The sequence below is a fragment of the Aotus nancymaae genome, unplaced genomic scaffold (genome assembly GCF_030222135.1).
Source record: "Aotus nancymaae isolate 86718 unplaced genomic scaffold, 86718_ANA_hifiasm-v0.15.2.pri h1tg000020l, whole genome shotgun sequence".
Taxonomy (NCBI): Eukaryota; Metazoa; Chordata; class Mammalia; order Primates; family Aotidae; genus Aotus; species Aotus nancymaae.
The window spans coordinates 50,248,461-50,269,126 of NW_026988432.1; the positions used below are offsets into that span (position 1 = coordinate 50,248,461).

The 20,666-nt window shown below is 44.5% G+C and overlaps 1 protein-coding gene across 4 annotated transcripts in view; it reads left to right on the forward strand.

The window, feature by feature from the left end:
• Positions 1 to 20,666, forward strand: part of KCTD1 (potassium channel tetramerization domain containing 1) — a 208,193-nt gene that overhangs the window by 181,742 nt on the left and 5,785 nt on the right. For all 4 annotated transcript variants that reach the window (XM_064379322.1, XM_012447280.3, XM_064379323.1 and 1 more), the window contains one exon: positions 1,247 to 1,391. In XM_064379322.1, coding sequence (XP_064235392.1) covers positions 1,247 to 1,391 — 145 coding nt within the window. The remainder of the gene's footprint in view (positions 1 to 1,246; positions 1,392 to 20,666) is intronic.

Here is a 20,666-nt window from a genome sequence, read left to right on the forward strand (position 1 = left end):
TAAGGTAACATGAGTTTTTAAACATGATTTTAAAACATTTTTATTGAAGCAATAATTCACATGCCTTTCTTTTTAGGGAGAGAGGAAAGTAGCTTTCCTACTTGTTTGCTTGTTGTATTTCAGAAGAGGTAAAATTACTGATTTATCATTACACCTGCCCCACCTCAACCTAAGATTAGAAAATACATAATTTCAAAATCATCTTCGGAGCAATAAAATGATGTTCCAAATCAGAGAGAGAGTTTTTAGGAGATCAGCGAAAGCTTTTCATTAAAAAATGGAGCTGTTTGCCTGCCCACACTGTTAATGAAAAGTAAAATGTACCTTTTAGTTACAGGAACTGATTTCTAGTGTGCAAATTCTGTTCTCTAATATAGAATGTTTGCACATCATTAACCAGCCTTCTACGTGTTCACAGTATAGATGTGACCACCTCCTGTTAACAGAATATATACTAATGTGTGTAGGTTCACCCTTAATGGGATAAATGATGATGGATGCAAAACACTTTAACTGTAGCACACTGTACAGATGTTCATTCTGAAATTGGGAAAAGCATATTATGGATTCTCGTTTTTAAGCATAGCTACTCATGTTCTAGAACCAGGTCATATTTTGGGGGTGGCCAAATATTCTTTTGTAATGAAGCCTGGCTGTTAAAAATGCTTTCTGCTGAGACCAAAGATATTGTAGTGTATATTGTTGTTGGAAAACGTTCTCCTAGATGAGTGGTATTTTAAATTATTGGTTTTTTTATAATTAAATGTAGATGTCAGCATATAGGCTTTGCCTTATTTTTAGAAAGTTTGGGATTTGTGGGTGGAAAAACTCAGAAAACGATCTCTTAAAAACAAAATTGCATTTTTAGTAGAATCTGTTTCAAAGATGCTTTGGAGCAATAACGTTTTTAAAGTAGCAGAGAAGCTTGTTTTAAGTAACATGGGGAAAGATGTGCTCTTCCATTACCGTGACAGCACGTAGCCATAATCCCCATGTCAGGAACATTTTCTTTGCAGGTGAAAGACAGTGAATAAAAGAATTTATTTGACAAAGCCTAGGACTATTTTGAATTGTCTGGTCCTGAGCTATTTATCAAGCATGGACCAACATTTTGCAGACAACCGTGATTTTTCCCTACTGCCATCTTCAAAAGTGCTACCTTTGACAGTGATAAAAGACACCTTTTAGTCTTGGTGCCTGAGCAATTGATCTAATTGTCTTCACTGTTCCCTCTTTTCTATCACAGAATCGGAAGACTTTTTGATGGTACGGAGCCCATTGTTTTGGACAGTCTTAAACAGCACTATTTCATTGACAGAGATGGACAGATGTTCAGATATATCTTGAATTTTCTACGAACATCCAAACTCCTCATTCCTGATGATTTCAAGGTGAGGGATCCATTTTACATCACCAATAGCATAAATATAAATATGTGATTTTTTTAATGTGCTCCAAAAAAATATTTCTAGTTCTATATTATTAACATACACCAACTCAAATGGTGCGAGAGTTCTCTTTGACATGGTTATACTGTATTCATGAAATAGTGGATATGGTCATTAAACTTCTACATGACTAAAAGAGGATCGCTTTTCATTTAAAGAACTGAATTATAATTCACTTGAACAAATTGAAAAGGAGTTGATTAAATTCAAAGCTCATTTCTGATATGTCTTAGAGAGCTAGAGAATAAAAGGAAACCTCCTTAGCTTAATGAAGACTTCCCCGTCCTCACTCTCAGAAATCGAAAGCAAACATGAACAGTAAAATTTTAGAATTGTTCCCTTTACAGTTAGTCACAAGTGTTAAGGTTAGTCACGCTGAGATAGTCCACATTTTGCCAGTAACTCAAGGCAATGGAATCAGACAGTGAGAACAAATAGAAAGTGTTACTATTAGAAGGGAATTCACGAAAATGTAATTTTGCAGCTGATAATGTTCCTTCAAATTGATGATTCTAAAGACTCAACTAAATGCTATTAGAACTTATAAAGAACCCATTAAAGCAGCTCAATTCAGGATCAATATATTAGAGTCTGTAGCTTTTTTAGAGAATAGCAAGAGCCAATCATAAGCTATAACAGAAAAATACACAACAAAAATTATAACACCTAGGAATAAACCTAACAAGAAATAAGCAAAGGCTGGAAACCACAGATCTCTACATACAAGTGTAAAAGAGTTGAATAAATGAAGGAACATTCTAGGTTCCTGGATGGGAAACCTCAGTATGGTTAAGATGTCAGTTATCCTCCAATTACTCTATATAGTCACTGCAAACCCACTTAACTAATAGATCTTTCGAAATTAAATTTGAACCATTTAACGTTTGTGTAGAATAAAAAAAGCATAAGGATAGCTAAAAAAAAGTATTTCTGGTCATAAAGATGGGTAATGGTGGACGTGTCCTAACAACATCAAAATAGACTGTAGAGCTATATTAATTTAAAGGTGTGGTTCTGACAGTGCTAAAATATATAAATAAATCAATGGAGAAGAATAGGGTCCAGAGATAGATATACAGGTATGTAGGAATTTGATGTACTATAAAGACGGCATTTCATATCAGTGGGAAAATAAAAGCAATAGTCAGTAATAGGCACTGAGATGATCAGCACTGACACATTTGGGGAAATTGTAAAGCCAGAGCCCTATCTCACATCATAAGTTCACAAAAATTTCAGAAATAAATATAAAAACAAGGGCAATACAAATATTAGGAACAAATACAAAGAAATTTCTAAAAGTATAGTTTTGAGGCAGAAAGGGCCTGTCTGAGACTTCATACCCAGAAGCTATCCTTAAAAAAAAAAAAGTTGAAGACATCATATACAAATAAAAGACAAGTGTCAGACCGTAGAAATATTTGCAACAAAAGATGAATACCCATTGTTAAGAGATCTATCTTAAAAATCTATAAGAAACATACAAACAGCCGGGCATGGTAGGTTATGCCTGTAATCCCAGCACTTTGGGAGACCAAGGCAGGCAGATCACCTGAGGTCGGGAGTTCGAGACCAGCCTGACCTACATGGAGAAACCCCGGCTCTACTAAAAATACGAAATTAGCCGGGCATGGTGGCACATGCCTATAATCCTAGCAACTGGGGAGGCTGAGGCAGGAGAATCACTTGAACCTGGGAAGTAGAGGTTGCAGTGAGCCGAGATCGCGCCATTGCACTCCAGCCTGGGCAGCAAGAGTGAAACTCCGTCTCAAAAAAGAAAAAGAAACATACGACACAGTGGAAAATTTTTTTTAGCTATGAACAAAATTTTCCCAAAAAAAAACACCAGAAATTGTCAATAAACAATTTGAAAAGACATTCAGTCTCTTTTGTATCAAAGAAACAAAAATAAAATGAGATACTCCCTTTTATCCATTAGATTGGCAAAAATTAAAAAGATGGATTATATGCAGTGTTAGGGAAGATACAGTGTGGTTGGAAGTAAATATCATTAAACATTTTTGGAAGACAATTCAGTAAATACTAACGTTTCAAATATACATGCTCTTTGATCTGCTAGAAATACTCATGTAAATATGTAAATATATTTGTATATAGGATGTTTATTATAGTCATGTTTATAATAGTGAAAACTGGACTTTCTAAAACAAAGGTTAACAATGGCAGATGGTTACAAATATTATAGACTATCCATACTATGGACTAGTTTAAAAGATGTGGTAGATCTATATCTGTTGATATGTTGGGGGGAGATCCCATAATTCTATGATTCAGTGAAAATATTAAGTTGCAGAACGATATATATAGTATGTTTCTATTTATGTAAAAGATCAGATATATATGCATATATAAATGCATAGAAAAAGATCCAGAAGAGTAGATCTCAAGTTAATAAGAAGCTCAGGGGCCCCTTTTTTATTCTGTCCTTCAGTATTTTGAACAGTGGGGCACATGCCAAGGATTATTAGCCAAATGGAAAAGAGAGCACAGAGGAGTTGCCTCAGGTGCACGTTTTTACATGGAAACAACTATGCAATTGGCAAGAAAATAGAGAGAGTATAGTAACTGCGGCCAGTGAGTGTGCTTCCCCGCAGCCCTGAAATGAGCCTGAGGAAGACACAGGAGCCCTCTGCTCCCAACCAAGGGCAGTTGCCAAGGCCCTCTCAAGGGCATGCATCTCAGCGCACTGAGGTTGATTCCAGGGTCTGAAGACATGCGGGCTTGGTTTGTGCAACATGGCTTCTAAGCGAAAGCTGCTTCATCGTTAGTGATCTCTTCCAGGTCAGGAACGGAAGCATATTGAGGAGGGATTTCTTTTTTTTTTTTTTTTTTTAAGTTCTGGGGTGCATGTGCAGGATGTGCAGGTTTGTTACGTAGGTAAACGTGTATCATGGTGATTTGCTGCACCTAGCAACCCATCACCTAGGTATTAAGCCCTGCATGCATTAGCTATTTATCCTGATGTTCTCCTTCCCATACCCCCACTACAGGCTCCGGTGAGTTTGTTCCCCTCCCTGTGTCCATGTGTTCTCATTGTTCAGCTCCCACTTACAAGTGAGAACAATGCAGTGTTTGGTTTTCTGTTCCTGTGTTGGTTTGCTGAGAATAATGGCTTCCAACTTCATCCATGTCCCTGCAAAGGACATGATCTCATTCTGTTTTATGGCTGCATGGTATTCCAAGGAGCAGTTTCTAATATGATGCTTCCTAGAGGCTTTTCAGGGATAATTTTCCACATAGTGTATACAGTTTTTTCCTGGCATGACAACTTTTGAACCTCTTTCCTGCCTTATTCTCCATGCTTCTTTTTTAATTTGGGCAAAATTTTATCCGGGGCTCTCAGATAATAGCTGGATTAGACAACATCCTGCAGGCCCAAGGCCAAACCTCCAGCCCTCAGTCTGCACCTGGGGTTACACACTCTCAGACATGATCAAGGGAACTGACTGGGTTTAAACAGAAGCCCCAGGACCTCGAGGCCACAGCTGATGATTGGTATAGTTGAAGAGAGCAGGCCAGCTTCCCACAACAGCTGCAGGTGGCACAGAGAGACCTAGGGAGGGAACCAGGCCTGTTCTAGAAAGCAGATGCTTGCCGAATGTGGAGACAGGAAGAGGAGTCAGGAAGCTGGGTCCCTGCTCAGGGCACAGATTTCAGCGGAGACCAGCCACTAGTCCAACCTGGTGTCACCCGTGTCAGGCGCTCCCCAGGCAGCTCTGGACCCTTTCTCACTTTAGGAAACAAGTAAGCTCACGTAGAGAGAAGGGCCAAAGGAGCATGTGGAGAGGTGGGGAATGATTCCTTACTCTCTCATATTTTCCTAGAGGAAAGGCAGTGGAATTGGAAAGGGGTGAGGGAGGATATTTCACTTTTAGTCATATGCTTCAGTATGAATTTTATCATTAGTTTTTACAATGAGCAGGCATTCACGTGACTTAGGTCATTAAAATAAAACAATAACAATTTTAAAATAAAGTTGTCAAAAAAGAAGTCAAATTACCACAGCTACAGACACGTATACTAGTAAGGAAAAACTGCCACAGGATTTCATTTTATTTTTCGCAAAGTTATGTATAGCCTGGACTTCAGCAGGAGAAGGTTTGGTTAGTACAATATGAAAATCACCACGTTTAGGTGATTGCATCTCCAAATGCCCACCCAGAATCGCTACCTGGATAGTTCATTCGCTTTTTAAACTTCAGATGCCCAAAAGTGAGCTCCCTCTGCCTGCCTCCCCCTCTGCCACCACCACCACCAAGAACAAAACCTGCTCCTCTTCCTTTGTATCCTATCTCAGTAAAAGATGCCAGAATCCACCTACTTGCTCAAGGCAGGAACTTAAAGTCCTTCTGGACTTTTTCCTCTTCTTCGCCTCCCACATGTGATCTGTCAGCGCGTCTGTCATCTTCACCTCCTGGACGCATCATGAATCAGTCCACTGCCCTCATCCCACCTCCCTAGCCCAAGGCCCAACAGCTCTCTGGACTACTTGGAGTGGCCTCATGATTGGTCTCTCCTCTCCCACTCTTAACCCTTTTAGACTCATTCTCTGCATTGAAACCATGAGACACTTTTAAAACTTTCAGCTTTTAATTTTGACATCATTATAGATTTGCATACTGTTGTAAGAACTAATAGAGGTGCTGTGTTATCCAGTTCCCCTCAATAATAACATCTTGCAAAATACTAGGATCACAACCAGGATATTGACACTGATACAGTCAAGGTTCAGAACAGTTCCATCACCACAAGGATTCCTCCTCTAGTCCTTTGACAGTTACACCCACCCCGTCTCTCCCTCCCCCTCTCTCAGTCTCCCACCCCATCCCTGAGCAGGTGACACTTTTTAAAAAGGATACTGGCTGGGCACAGTGGCTCACGCCTGTAATCCCAGCACTTTGGGAGGCTGAGGCAGGCAGATCACCTGAGGTCAGGAGTTTGAGACCAGCCTGGCCAACATGGAGAAACCCTGTCTCTACGAAAAATACAAAAAATAATAATAATTAGCTGGCCCTGGTGGTGGGTGCCTGTAATCCCAGCTACTTGGAGGCTGAGGCAGGAGAATTGCTTGAACTCAGGAGGTGGAGGTTGCAGTGAGCTGAGATAGTGCCATTGCACTCCAGCCTGGGCAATAAGAGAGAAACTCTGTCTCAAAAAATAAAATAAAAATACAAAATTAGCTGAGTGTGGTGGCGCATGCCTGTAATCACAGCTACTTGAGAAGCTGAGGCAGGAGAATTGCTTGAACCCGGGAGGCAGAGATAGAGGTGAGCTGAAACTGTGCCATTGCACTCCAGCCTGGGTAACAACAGCGAAACCCCGTCTCAAAAAAAAGGATACTGTGTCATGAGTTGCTCCTGCTTGAAACTCTGCAGGGACTTTCTCTTATTCCTAAACTGTTGAATGAAGAAGATAAACCAAGTTTTTAAAGAATTAAAGTTCGTTTTACCCAGAAGTCTTACTGAGGTCCCACACAGGATCTCAGCCCACAGTTTGTATACAAGCGGTGGAGGTTCAGTCCATGGAAAATCACATCACACTTGCTCAGAAGCTACAAGCAGAATACATCGAGCTTTGGGCATAAGGGTACAGTAGGTTATAGATTACAGAAGTGTTGTCACGAACCCATCAGACATTATCTCATATGGAAGGAAAGGCAAAGACTAGGGTCATGTATCTTTTAAGGAATGTAGTGACTCAGGCAGGAGACCTGGGGGGCCCGTGTGTGCTCGGCTCTGTTGTGTCTTCAAGGCATCCTCCTGGAGAGCTGCACGTCCTCGCAGTCAGAGGGTCAAACAGAAATGAGCAGCCACGGCTTTTTCCGTTCATTCCTTTGTCTCACAGAGCAAAGCACCACATCCCCGTCAGAGCCCACGAGGCCCAGAAGGCTCTGACCCCTGCCTGCCTCACCCACTGTCACCCTCCACATGTCCCTACTTCTCTCGGTCCCTTAGACACACCCTCCTCTTGCCCCCTCACAACTGCCCCTGCTTTGCGCCTGTGCAGCCTCCCGCCGCCCTTCCCCAGGACTTTACTGGAATTCAAGGCTCCTCTTTTTCACCACATCCCCCAGCAAGCCTGCCTGGGCCTAGTAGAGTTTAGGCTCGCCTGTACCCCTGATTCTCTGTGGTCATATGCAGTGCGTCTATCACTCATTGTGCACTTGTGCAGCATCATCTGCCCAGGTGTGAGCTAGGGATGCTTCCAGCTACAAGAGTGAGAACAGCCAATTAACCGCGGCTTACACTATTGGAGATTTGTTTTTCTCACGTGAGAAGTCAGAGGCCCATGGTTGTTGGCAGAGGTGTATCTGCCCAGTGATGTTATCGAGGACCAGGAAGTTTTCTGTCTCTTTGTTTTGCCATCCTCAGTGTTGATGTTCTGGCCTCATGCCTCTCACCTCAAGATCATATGGTGACTGCATCATAGCACCAGGCATGGCCATTCCAGGCATCACATCCTCAGTCAAGGCAGGAAAAAGGGGCAGGCGGCTTTTCAACTCACAAGACTCTGTCCTTGTCAGAAGATCCCACAGAAGACTTTCCCTCTGTGGCTCATTAGCCGGAACAGAGCCTCCCCTCGGTGGTGGAGAAAGGCATTTCTTTTTTTTTTTTTTTTTTTTTTTTTTTTGCGCTTTTTTTTAGCCTCTGTAGTAAGAGAAATAGGCAAGACAGAGAGAATTGGAATAGCTGTTGGGGAAGCTAGCCAGCAGCATCTGTCCCGCACACTCAGCACCTGCCACATATTAAGCATGTAAATATTTGTGGCGTGAGTGAACGAACGCATGGTGGGGTAAATAGATGGACTGAGGCTCACATTCAAATGAGGCTCTGGTTCCCACCAGCTCTTCTGAAACCTGCTGATCTACTTCCTGATGTTTGGACTCTGGATATTTTGTGTACATAGCTTCACTTCCTTGCTGCATTGTAAGGTTCTTGTAGGCAGGGACATTTTTATGTTTTTCCAGAGGACATCATATGTTGGGCACATAATCAATACTTAGTATGAATTCACTGAAATACAGCAGAAAAGGGTTAAAAGAGATGCAGGAGGCCCCAGTTTAAATATGAGTAGGCAATGCACTTCTATTTAAGATTATATAGGACTAAGTAGAAGCTACGTATAAAACGTGTATATAATATCATCATTGTGTGCTGCTTATCAGAATAATATTAATTTATAATTCCTGTTATTAAAAAGGATGCAGGCTGCAGGTAATCACAAAGGAATATATTGGGAATTACAGTTAGAAATGGTAATCGCCGGCCACGCATGGTGGCTCACACCTGTAATCCCAGCACTTTGGGAGGCCGAGGCGGGCAGATTACAAGGTCAAGAGATCGAGACCATCCTGGCCAACATGTTGAAACCCTGTCTCAACTAAAATACAAAAATTAGCTGGGCGTGGTGGCTTGTGCCTGTAGTCCCAGCTACTCGGGAGGCGGGAGAATTGCTTGAACCCCGGAGGCGGAGGTTGCAGTGAGCCAAGGTCGTGCCACTGCACTCCAGCCTGGCGCCTGGTGACAGAGCAAAAGACTCTGTCTCAAAAAAAAAATAATAATCACCATTGATTTTTAGTTGCAGTACATTCCAGAAACTGAGCTAGGTATTTTAGGCATGCACTTTTGGTTTAACTCTCAGCACATAAACCTACATAGCAAGCATTATTTTTCCTCCAAGAGCATTCAGGTTAGATGGTGGGGAGGGAAAAACTTCCACGTGGAGTTCAGCTGTGGCCGATTTCCTTAAGGATTCACCTACCCGCCTGCCTAGGATTGGCACAGCGGCTTCTCTGCACCTTTTGCGTGCTTCCCGAGGATTCCAGAGCCCTTCCAGACCTGCTATTCATCAATTCTGTGTACCCAACACACCCTTTAATTGACTAAGGCTTTAGCTGTAACCCACGCTTGAGGGGAAAAAAACAAAAGCATGTCAAATGAAACTCACGTATCCCAGGACCTTCAAATGTTTCCCTCAGAACCTCTGGGTGACAGGCTGTAAATTACAGTGCAGGGTGTTCTGGAACCTGGGAGGGGCCGCAGAAACTGAGAGGGTCCTTCCACTCTTGTGGCTGGTGATGGAATTGCATCAGCAGCAGCAGTTCAGTTTACAGCAGTCACAGATACAGGTACGCACGCAGGAGCTTTCAGTCTATTGAACGGTACTATTGGTGCTTTCTTCCTCATCAGAGTTTTCTCTTGAACCCGGAAGGGACATTGTTTTTTGGTTTCTTTTGAGGCAAAGTCTTGCTCTGTCACCCAAACTGGAGTGCAGTGGCATGATCTTGGCTCACTGCAACCTCTGCCTCCTGGCTTCAAGCAATTCTCTTGCCTCAGCCTCCCAAGTAGCTGGATTACAGGCACGAGCCACCATACCTGGCTGATTTTTATATTTTTAGTAGAGATAGGGTTTTACCATGTTGACCAGGCTGGTCTCAAACTCCTGACCTCAAGTGATCCACCTGCTTCAGCCTCCCAAAGTGCTGGGATTATAAGGTGTGAGCCACCAAGCCAGACCAGGATGTGATTTTTTGCATGAGGAGAGAATATCTTTCACTAAGTTTGCTAGAGAGAATTTTATTGATTACCTGCTTCCCTCCCTAGCCATTTAATGCTGGGTGAGCAAGTGCATGCAATCCTGAAATCACAAGAGCCTCTACCTCTCAAATCTCATTCCGCAACTGTGCTGTCCGAGCTGGATACCCATTTAATCACTGAGATAATTTCATATTTCAGAACCATTTAAGTGGCAGCCACTTGTGTCCTGGCTCCCACGGAAAGCTGTTGAGATCTGTACTCTGCATAAGTGATTGCAGAACTTCTCTGCAGTGTTTTATTATGGATATGACTGCCCCTCTTCCCTTAATTTTCCCCTCCCTCCAATTTTACTGATTTGCTCAATGTTGCATTATGCCCTTCACATGAACATGTACACGTGCAAATACACACACGCACACACATGTGGTTCAACTCTCAGCACACCGAGAGTCTACAGCTTTGGCCCCATTTTTTATGGAGAATCATACAATGCGCTCTTCTCTCTCTCTTTTTATCTTTAACATTATCTTGGTAAATGTCCCCCATGTTGCTTACATCTTTCATGGTCTGTCTGTATGAACGTCCACCATTCCTAGACATCAACAAATTTGCTGGCAGACAGCTCCTAACTTACCTAGCCTCTGGATCTGTTCAAAAGTCTATTGGGTATTTTGGGGTATTTCTTTAATTCATTAAAATTCTTTTTTTTTTTTTTTTTTTTTTTTGAGATGGAGTCTCCCTCTGTGGCCCGGGCTATAGCGCAGTGCTGCCATCTAGGCTCACTGCAGCCTCCGCCTCCCGGGTTCAGGTGATTCTCCTGTCTCAGCATCCCAAATAGCTGGGACTACAGGCACCCACCACCACCCCCAGCTAACTTTTGTATTTTTAGTAGAGACGGGTTTTTACCCATATTGGTAGTCTGGTCTTGAACTTCTGACCTCAGATGATCCACCCACCTCGGCCTCCCAAAGTGCTGGGATTACAGGTGTGAGCCACCGTGCCCGGCCTTACATTTTTTTGAGACAGGGTCTTGTGCAGTCACCCAGGGTGGAATGCAGTAGTGCAATAGTGGCTCACTGCAGCCTCTGCTTCCCAGGCTCAAGCAATCATCCCACCTCAGCACCCCCAAAGTAGCTGGGACTGCAGGCATGCACCACCACACTCAGCTAATTTTTTACTTGTTGTAGAGATGGGGTCTCACTATGTTGCCACAGGTTAGTCTCAAACTCCTGGGCTCAAGCAATCCTCCTGCCTTGGCCTCCCAAAGTGCTGGATTACAGGCATGAGCCACCACATCCAGCTTCTATTATTTATTTTTAATAATGTTTTAATATTATAGAAGAAGTACATATACATTGTAGAAAATTCAAAAATACAAACAAATTTTTTAAAAATCTATACAGTATGTTCCCACCACTCAGACTGCCAATGTTAAAACTTTAGTGAGTAGCCTTCTGGATCTTTTCCTGTGCTTATTTTGGACAATAGCCTTTACCTTTCCATTTTACAAAAAAAAAATAAAAATTATTTCCTCTAATTCTGCAACTATATTCTACTTTCTCTGCTTCACCCCACAGTGTCCTTTATAACTTGCTGGAGGCTGGGCCAGCTGTCCTGCAAAATGTCCCACCATCGCAATTTGTCTGGTTGCCTTGTTGTGTAGTTTAGCTCATGAATCTACCCCCTAATTTTCTGTAAACCGGAAGTTATCTCTAAAGACATAATGTGTTTAAGTTAGACAGGTTGGGAAAAATACACCACAGTGATGCTGTTTGCCTCATATTACATCACAGTAGCAAAGGCGTGTGGTTGAGCCACCATTCATGATGCTAGGAATGAACTGATCATTGGATCAAGGTGAGCTGCATGCTCCTTAGGCTGCAGTAAAAACAATCTCTGCCAAGCTCGGAGTTTCTCAACCTTGGCACTATGAACAATTGGGGCCAAACAGTTCTTTGTGGTGGGGGCTGTCCTGTGCGATGTAGGGTTTTCAGCAGCATCCCTCCCTACCCACCAAATCCAGTAGCACCCGCTTCCCGGTTGCAACAACCTAGAGTGTCTCCAGACATTGCTAAATGCCCTCTAGTGTCAAAATCACTCCTGCTCAAAAACCAGTTGTCCAGCTTAAGGAAAAGTTAAAGGGAGAATTGACAGGAAGCGCTTACTGGTTTATCTCATTGAATTAGTGGAAACTTTCTCTCAGGTGGAAACACCAGGACCGCCCCAGGACTTCAATTGCAGGAGCTGCCATTAACATGTCTCAGCCTCAACAAGTCCAGGGGCTCTTTTCCCTTCCTTGGTCCTACAGAGACACCATCTGATTGGCTCAGCCTGGCTCTGATGCCTGCCCTTTAGCCAATCAGCTGTGGCAACACACATATTGCTTCTAGGTACTGATTCCTGTGGATAGAACTTTCTGGGAGAAGGCAGAGTGGGGAGCTGGGTAGGTCCCCACTCACCTGACTTCTTCACTGGTGCCTGCGCGAGTACCCACTCAGGACATGCCCCAGAGCATGGCCTCAGCTGCTGCCACCGAGGCTCTATCCCCCTGGTCCAGAGACTGGTGCTGTCTAGTACTGTCCATGCCCTCTTCTGTCCTCCCAAGGATATTCTCCCAGAGGCAGGACTGGGAGGAGGCCAGAGCAGCCAGCCCCAGCCCCGGCACTATCTCCGATGGTGTGTCTGGCCCCCGCCCTCAGCACACCGTAGACGTCAGGCCTAGCTGCTCCTGTGGTGCAGCATCCTCACGACTTGCCAAGCCAGGGTGTTGTTTCAGAATGCTGGTGGGCCTGCCTTCCGTCCTGCCGTCAGCACCCTGGCATGGTCACCTGTGTGTGCTTCTGTCCATAGGATGGCAAGTGGAGACAGTGGCACGGTATAGACGGGACAGTGCTGCTGCTTCCACTTCTTTTTTTTTTTGAGATGGAGTTTCACTCTTGTTGCCCAGGCTGGAGTGCAATGGCACAGTCTCGGCTTGCTCCAACTTCCACTTCCCAGGTTCAAGCAATTTTCTCATGCCTCAGCCTCCCAAGTGGCTGGGATTACAGGCATGCTCCACCACGCCTGGCTAATTTTGTATATTTTTTTTTTTTTAGTAGAGATGGGGTTTCTTCATGTTGGTCAGGCTGGTCTCAAACTCCTGATCTCAGGTGATCCACCCACCTCGGCCTCCCAAAGTGCTGGGATTACAAGCATGAGCCACCACACCCGGCCCACCATTTCTTTCAATAACCACCAGGACTAATCCTAGTCTAGGTATCTTTGCCCCAGAAAAATGAGTAGTTGGGAGAAGCTGGGAGTCAGTGCCCCTGGATGGGGAGGGGGCCACCTAGTGAAAAGTATCAAGTGGTGTCAGGAAAAAAGGAGCACGTGGGTCAGTCCCTCCAGGCTTTGAAGAAAAGAAAGAATGGGCCAGGCACAGTGGCTCATGCCTGTAATCCCAGCACTTTGGGAGGCCAAGGTGAGCAGATCACCCAGGATCAGGAGTTCAAGACCAGCCTGGCCAACATGGCGAAACCTCGTCTCTACTAAAAATACAAAAATTAGCCCGGCGTGGGGGCGGGTGCCTGTAATCCCAGCTACTGGGGAGGCTGGGGCAGGACAATCATTTGAATCTGGGAGACGGAGGTTGCAGTGAGCTGAGATTGTGCCATTGCACTTCAGCCTGGGCAACAAGAGTGAAACTCTGTCAAACAACAACAAAACAAAACAGAAGAATCCAGCCCAACAAAACAAAACAGCCCAAGGGAGTATTACAAGTCAGGGCAGTTAAGAGCTTTAGTGCCCCAAACACTGAAGAACTGCAGTAGCTACTCTCCCAGCCTCCCTTCCCCCACAAGAAAAACAAAATCTTTAAACCAAAGGAAAGTAAGTGCTACTGAAATCTGTCTTTTCTTTTCTTTTTCTTTTTTGAGACGGAGTTTTGCTTTTGTCGCCCGGGCTAGAGTGCAGTGGCACAGTCTCGGCTCACTACAATCTCCCCTCCCAGGTTCAAGTGATTCCCCTGCCTCAGCCTCCTGAGTAGCCTCCTAAGTAGCTGCGATTTCAGGTGCCCGCCACATGCCCAGCTAATTTTTAGTAGAGACTGGGTTTTGCCATGTCGGCTAGCTGGTTTTGAACTCCTGACCTCAGGTGACCCGTCAGCCTCAGCCTCCCAAAGTGCTGGGATTACAGATGTGAGCCACCATGCCCGGCCCAATCTGTCTTTTCTTATGATGACTACTACTTGGATGCTATTTTGGAAATGGAAAAGGTTAAATCCTCTCATTTTCTTGGCACCCCTGCTTTGCTGGTGGTACCCTGCCCGCTGGGAAACCACCCACTGCCAAGGTCGAAGGAGCAGGATCCCACTGCCCTGAGCCTGGGAATGAGGAGACTAGGGCTCTTGCGAGCTATTAGAAACATTCCCCAGAGAAAAATTCCTTTTGTGCTCATGGTGCCTTCCATGGCATCTGGCGCCTACACAGTTTTTAAAATGAAATAGGTGAACGGTTGAGTTGCCTTTTGAGTGTAAGGACCTGTCAACTTCTGTGTAAAACCTCAGGTATTTTAGGAAAATAAGCCTTTGAACTGTTTTGCAGAACCATTGACTGTGAGGGGGACGCTTACCCCAGTCCCCAGAACCTGTGAATATAATGCCTTACATGGCGAAAAGGACTTTGCAGATGTGATTAAGTGAAGGAGCTTGAGATGGGGAGATTAGCCTGGGTAATCCAGGTGGGCCCTATATAATCACAGGGGGCCTTATTCAAGGGAGGCAGGAGAGGGGTTTAAAGATGGGATGAAGGAAGTGATGTGATTGCTGGCCATGAGCCAAGGCATGCTCGCAGCCTCTAGATACTGGAAGAGACAAGGAAATGGATTTGTCCCCACAATCTCCAGAAGGAAGGCATCCCTGCTGACACCGTGACTTCAGCCCAGTGAGAGCTGTTGTGGACTTCTGAACGCAAGAACTGTAAGGAAATAAATTTTTGTTGTTTTAAGCCACCAAATTTGTGGTAATTTCTCACAGCAGCAATAGGAACCTAATACACTGAATATATCACTTTCCTCCCTCTAGGGAGATGTTTTCTGAATTCCAACTATTTAATCAAGAAAGACTTTTCAAAACCTGGCCTGTTTGCACTTTGGAGTCCATCACCGTGTCTGTTTTCTTTTTTTTTTTTTTTTTTGAGACGGAGTTTCGCTCTTGTTACCCAGGCTGGAGTGCAATGGCGCAATCTCGGCTCACCGCAACCTCCGCCTCCTGGGTTCAGGCAATTCTCCTGCCTCAGCCTCCTGAGTAGCTGGGATTACAGGCACGCGCCACCACGCCCAGCTAATTTTTTTTTGTATTAGTAGAGACGGGGTTTCACCATTTTGACCAGGATGGTCTCGATCTCTTGACCTCGTGATCCACCCGCCTCGGCCTCCCAAAGTGCTGGGATTACAGGCTTGAGCCACCGCGCCCGGCCTAGCGTGTCTGTTTTCTTATCCCACATACCTGTCCTCAGGATCTTATGGAAGCTTACATGTAAAATCAGATCTTGATCTTCTTGGCTCAAAAAAATCATTGTAAATCTTAAATTATTTTAAAAAATATGTATTTTGGCTGAGCATAGTGGCTCACACCTGTAATCCCAGTACTTTGGGAGGCTGAGGCAGGTGGATCACCTGAGGTCAGAAGTTTGAGACCAGCCTGGCCAACATGGCAAAACCCCGTCTCTACTAAAAATACAAAAATTAGCTGGGCATGGTGGCAGGCGCCTGTAATCCCAGCTACTTGGGAGGCTGAGGCTGGAGAATCACTTGAACCCAGGAGATAGAGGTTGCAGTGAGCCAAGATCGCACTATTGTACTCCAGCCTGGGTGACAAGAGCAAAACTCCATCTAAAAAAAAATGTATTCTAAGATTTTAAAATGATTTAAACATGATAATAGGTCTGTGAGTAACTGGTTTCCCTTTAACTACGTATGGGGCTAAGCAAGAAATATGGATGGTGCTTTTTTTTTTTTTTGAGATGGGTCTTTCTCTGTCTCCTAGGCTGGATTGCAGTGGTGCAAACATACCTCACTGCAGCCTCAACTTAGTTGGGACCACAGGCCCGGGCCACCACATCCAGCTAATTTTTTTACTTTCTGTAGAAACGGGGGTCTCTCTATGTTGCCCAGGCTGGTCTTGAACTCCGGGTCTTAAGTAATCCTCCTGCCGCCACCTTCCAAAGTGCTGGAATTATAGGTATGAACCACTGTGCCTGACCAGATGGTGCTTTCTTAGTCAGAGAGGATAAAATGGACATCGGAGCAGGGCAGAGAGTGATTGCATCTAACATACTCTTGAGTTGCTTTGCTGAAAGCTCATTGCTCAGAAGGGAGGATATTGTGAATTCATTTTCTTCAGAAAAACAGGTGCTGAAGCTGCTGCTGCCCCATAAGCTCCTGCCTATTTCCGCCAAGAACCTTGGAAACAAAAGACCAGTTATCTGGAGTTCGTAAAAGCCCGAGAAAGGACATTGTCAGATTAGAACCAAAGCTTAAGGAAAGGCTTCGGAAGATTCAGAGGCCTGAAGGAAATAAGCACAAGGCCAGAGAACCTAACGGAAAGTTACTAAACTTCAAAAAACGTGGGATTTAGAGAGTAAAGTTAAATGATCCTGTTTAAGGAAGGAAAGGAGGTTTCTAAAGGCAGCAGCCAATGAGACTGACTCTGCTTTGCAGGGTCATTTCCGGTGAGCTGAGACTGGAAGCGGGTGTTAGGCAGGATAGAAAGACACAAAGGAGCCTGCCAAGAAAATGAATGGCCAGTGTGCGCTTCACCGTGAGCAGAAAATGGTAACTCAGCAAGAAGGACCATTTCAGTTCTCCAGCCGGCCAGTGCTTAGAGGCGGGGCAGCATGGTGAGCGGCTGCCGGAGAGAAGCATGAGTGCTCGGCTGTTCTCTGTCATCTGCTCCCCGTGGCACAGACAGTGGCTCTACCCTGGAAACCAGATAGAGCAGCATAGTAAAGGAAAAAATGGAGCCAGGATAGACAAGGGAGAGTAAAAGAACACCTGGTGGCTTAAAGCAGTTCGTGGATAGGCCCATGAGACTGTAGCCCAGGAGCAAGACGACCTTCGCAGAAGCAGGAAGCACTTCGGAACTCTCACTTTCACCTAGCAGGATCCCACAGTGGTCACTGAGCAGGGCCAAAAATCTGAAAAGGGCTAGTGTTTCTCTACTTTTCCAAGAGTAGGTGACAGTGAATTGGAGCAATGTTATGTTGTGAGGCTCACTGCCCATCCAGGGTCAAACCTCGGAGTGGATTATTAAGCAAGTGTTTTGTGACCCTAGAGGGAAAAAAAGATGGTGAGGACTCAGGGTCAGCATGGGGAGGACTTCTAACCCCAAGTCCTGTTAGCCTCATTCACTCTGGACACATTGGGAGATCAGGGCTTTGCCATGGACATAGACTCACACATAGCCCTGTCTTCTTAGAACTTTAAGAAGTGATTCATGTGTTGAGACAGAATGCCCAATCCAAAATAACACAGAAATGAGGGACAGACCTAGAACTTTGGATGAGAGAAGCCAAATTTTCTCAGTAGGTTGGAACAAATGCAGCCTCCAATGTGGAAATTATAGAGGGACAAATAATGAAGGATTTACAATTTTTCACAAATGCTGAATGAGAAAGACCTAGCTCATAGCTGCTCTTGTGAAAAAGGTTTAGGGATTTCACTATAAGCAAAAAGTGAACTAACAGAGTTATAGGACTTCCAAGAAAGACAATATACAGCCTTATGCTATGTTAGGAAAATAATGCCCCCCCAAAGATATCCATGTCCTTATTCATAGAAGTGATGAATGTGTTACTTTATATGGCAGAAAGGACTTGGCAGATGTGATTCAGTTATGGGTTTTGAGAAGGGGAGGTTGTCCTGGCTTATCTAGGTAGCTTTAGAGTAATTACAAATGTCCTTGTAAGTGAAAGAGGTGGAGAGTCAAAATGAAAGAAAGCAATGTGACAACAGAGGCAGAGGCAGGAGTGATGGGGGGCCACCAGCCAAGGACTGTGGGCTGCCTCTGGAAACTGGAAAGGCAAGGAAATGGATTTTCCCCTGGAGCATTCAAAAGAACACAGCCATGATGACCTATTGTAGACCTTTGACTTTCTCCTCTGGCTAGATCTAGGAGACAATACATTTGTGCAATTTTAAGCCACTAAATTTGTGGTAATTGTTACAGCAGCAATCATAAACTAATACAGGCTGCATTGATCCTGGTTCGATTGTCTGGCCAAAGGTTGTACAAGGCACTCATTAGAGCATGTATGACATGTTAGGTTTTGTTCTGATGTGGGTTTTGGGAGGCATGTTGACAAAGTCAAGTACACAGTGGATGTTGGAGCACCTTGGAGTCATAACAGATAAGAAGAGGCTAGAAAGATTGGGTCTTTTCAGCCTGACTCACATTAAGACACAACAGTTGTCCTCAAATGTTTGAAAGGTTAACATAACAAGGAAAAACTAGAATCACTGCAACCCCAGAGAGCAGAATAAAACAAATAAGTCAGTGTGGTACAGGAAAATTTAGGTCTCTCTCATAAGACAGAATAATCAGAGCTGCCAACAAAGTAAATTTGGCACTTTCTTAGTAAGCCTCCTGTCACTGGAAGCATTCAATCAGAGGCTAAATGGTCACTGCTCAGTGATGTTAGATAAGAATCCTCCACAGGGTCAAGGTTGGTCAAGAAGACTGCTATAAGCCTTTTTACTCTAGGATTTGAAGGCTTGATGGCTATAGAAAGATAAGTGATATTTTATTTTATTTTTTATTTTTTTTTTGACACAGAGTTTTGCTCTTGTTCCCCAGGCTGGAGTACAGTGGTGTGATATCAGCTCACTGCAACCTCTACCTCCCAGGTTCAAGCGATTCTCCTGCCTCAGCCTCCTGAGTAGCTGGGATTACAGGCGCCTGCTACCCTGCCCAGCTAATTTTTTGTATTTTTGGTAGAGACGGAGTTTTATCATGTTGGCCAGGCTGGTCTCGAACTCCTGACCTCAGGTAATCCACCCGCCTCGGCTTCCCAAAGTGCTAGTGGTTTACAGACATGAACTACCGCCTCCGGCCAATAAATACTATTTTCACTGGAGTCTAGATCCTTCCTTGTGCTAAAATTTGTAATTAAATCTCACAAGAAAATAAAAAGCAGTAGTAGAAGTTCTCACTTCTCTTGTTTGTGTAACTCTCAATGCTGTTTTGAAATCTCCTTGAGAGCTGTCATCTTGATAAATAAGTATTTGAGTCAGTATCTCACAGTTGGTGTGATGCCAAGATGCCAAAGCCCCAGAGTGGGGATCCCAGGTAGAGCAGGAGGAACCTGCAGAGGCTTCCCCACTCCCACCCCTCAGGTTGAGCTAGGGGCCCCTGTTCTGCCCTGTCTTAAGAGTGGCCACACCTCGGCCTAGTTTTCAACTTCTTAAAGCAAAACAGTATCTCCCCTGGGTCAGGAGGCTAAGAAACATGTGCAAGGAAGATTATCAGAGCAATGGGTTCCTTTCCTGCACGGACCCAGGACTCCTGTGATAAGTGGGTAGCCAGGAGAAGGGCAGAATAAAGCAGCAGCCCATTCTGCTGAGATGAGTGTCCTCATCAGCATCTTCCTCCGGGCCCGAGTTTCTTAATATGGAAAGTGGATTACCCAGCTCAAGGCCCCCAAGTACTCTCATCTCTCCATGCTGTTTTCTCTCAAAGTGTTAAATTCATGCCCCTGCTGCTGCTATTGCTTGATTTACAAGAGGAAGAACAAAGTGCAAAATAAAAGTAGTTCTCCCATGGCCATCCTCTGCTTTATCCCATCTGGACATCAGGGACGTCTTTGAGGCACTCGGGCCACATGTTTGCAACACTGGCTGTCATGCAGGCACCGGGCATCCCCTGCCAGCTCTTGCCCATGGACAGAAGGCACAAATGCCTGTGTCAGCTGATTAAAATGTTCTCAGTCAACGTGTCTGGACAAGTATCTACTTATCTCACACCCAGAAATGATTGTGGCCATAGCTACGTTTAGCCATAACATTGACCTGCTTGTTGACATTGTTCCTGAGTTGCTGCCTCCCCCTCATTCTCTTTTGTCTTCCCATTCAGTGGCTTATGTGTGTGTTTTAATACCTGTTTTGTTAGATTTCTGTTTCAATTCAATAGGTTTTTTTTTTAACTGGAGGAGAGGAAACCATGCCAAAAGACCAGGTGTTCATGCTTTCAGAAATGCAGAAATGGATAGGTTTTCTTCATTGCACATGTATCTTACAGGAATCGAGGCCTAATGTTGATTATGTCTCTGACTGTATGATGGCCACTCCAACAGGTGGCAGAGGGCAGTGCACTAGCCTTCCGGATCTCCACCAGCCTCCCCCAAACCATCACAGATCAACACTCAAGTTCAAGTAAAAGCCACGTGCCTGCCCTGCAGGCGCCCATCCCTGATTGTCACTAGCCTCGTATTTCTGTCCCACACCCTCCTGTGGCCACCAAAGGTGACCTGGAACTTCTGATGAAGGGTACCCATGGGCAAGGTTGTGCTCCCCTTGGTCAATGTATGCGTTCCATCCAAGAGGAAAGAAATTGAGTTCTCATCGACACAATCAAACTTGAAATACCCAGAGACATGTTTTCCACTAAAAAAAAAAAAAAAAAAGCAAG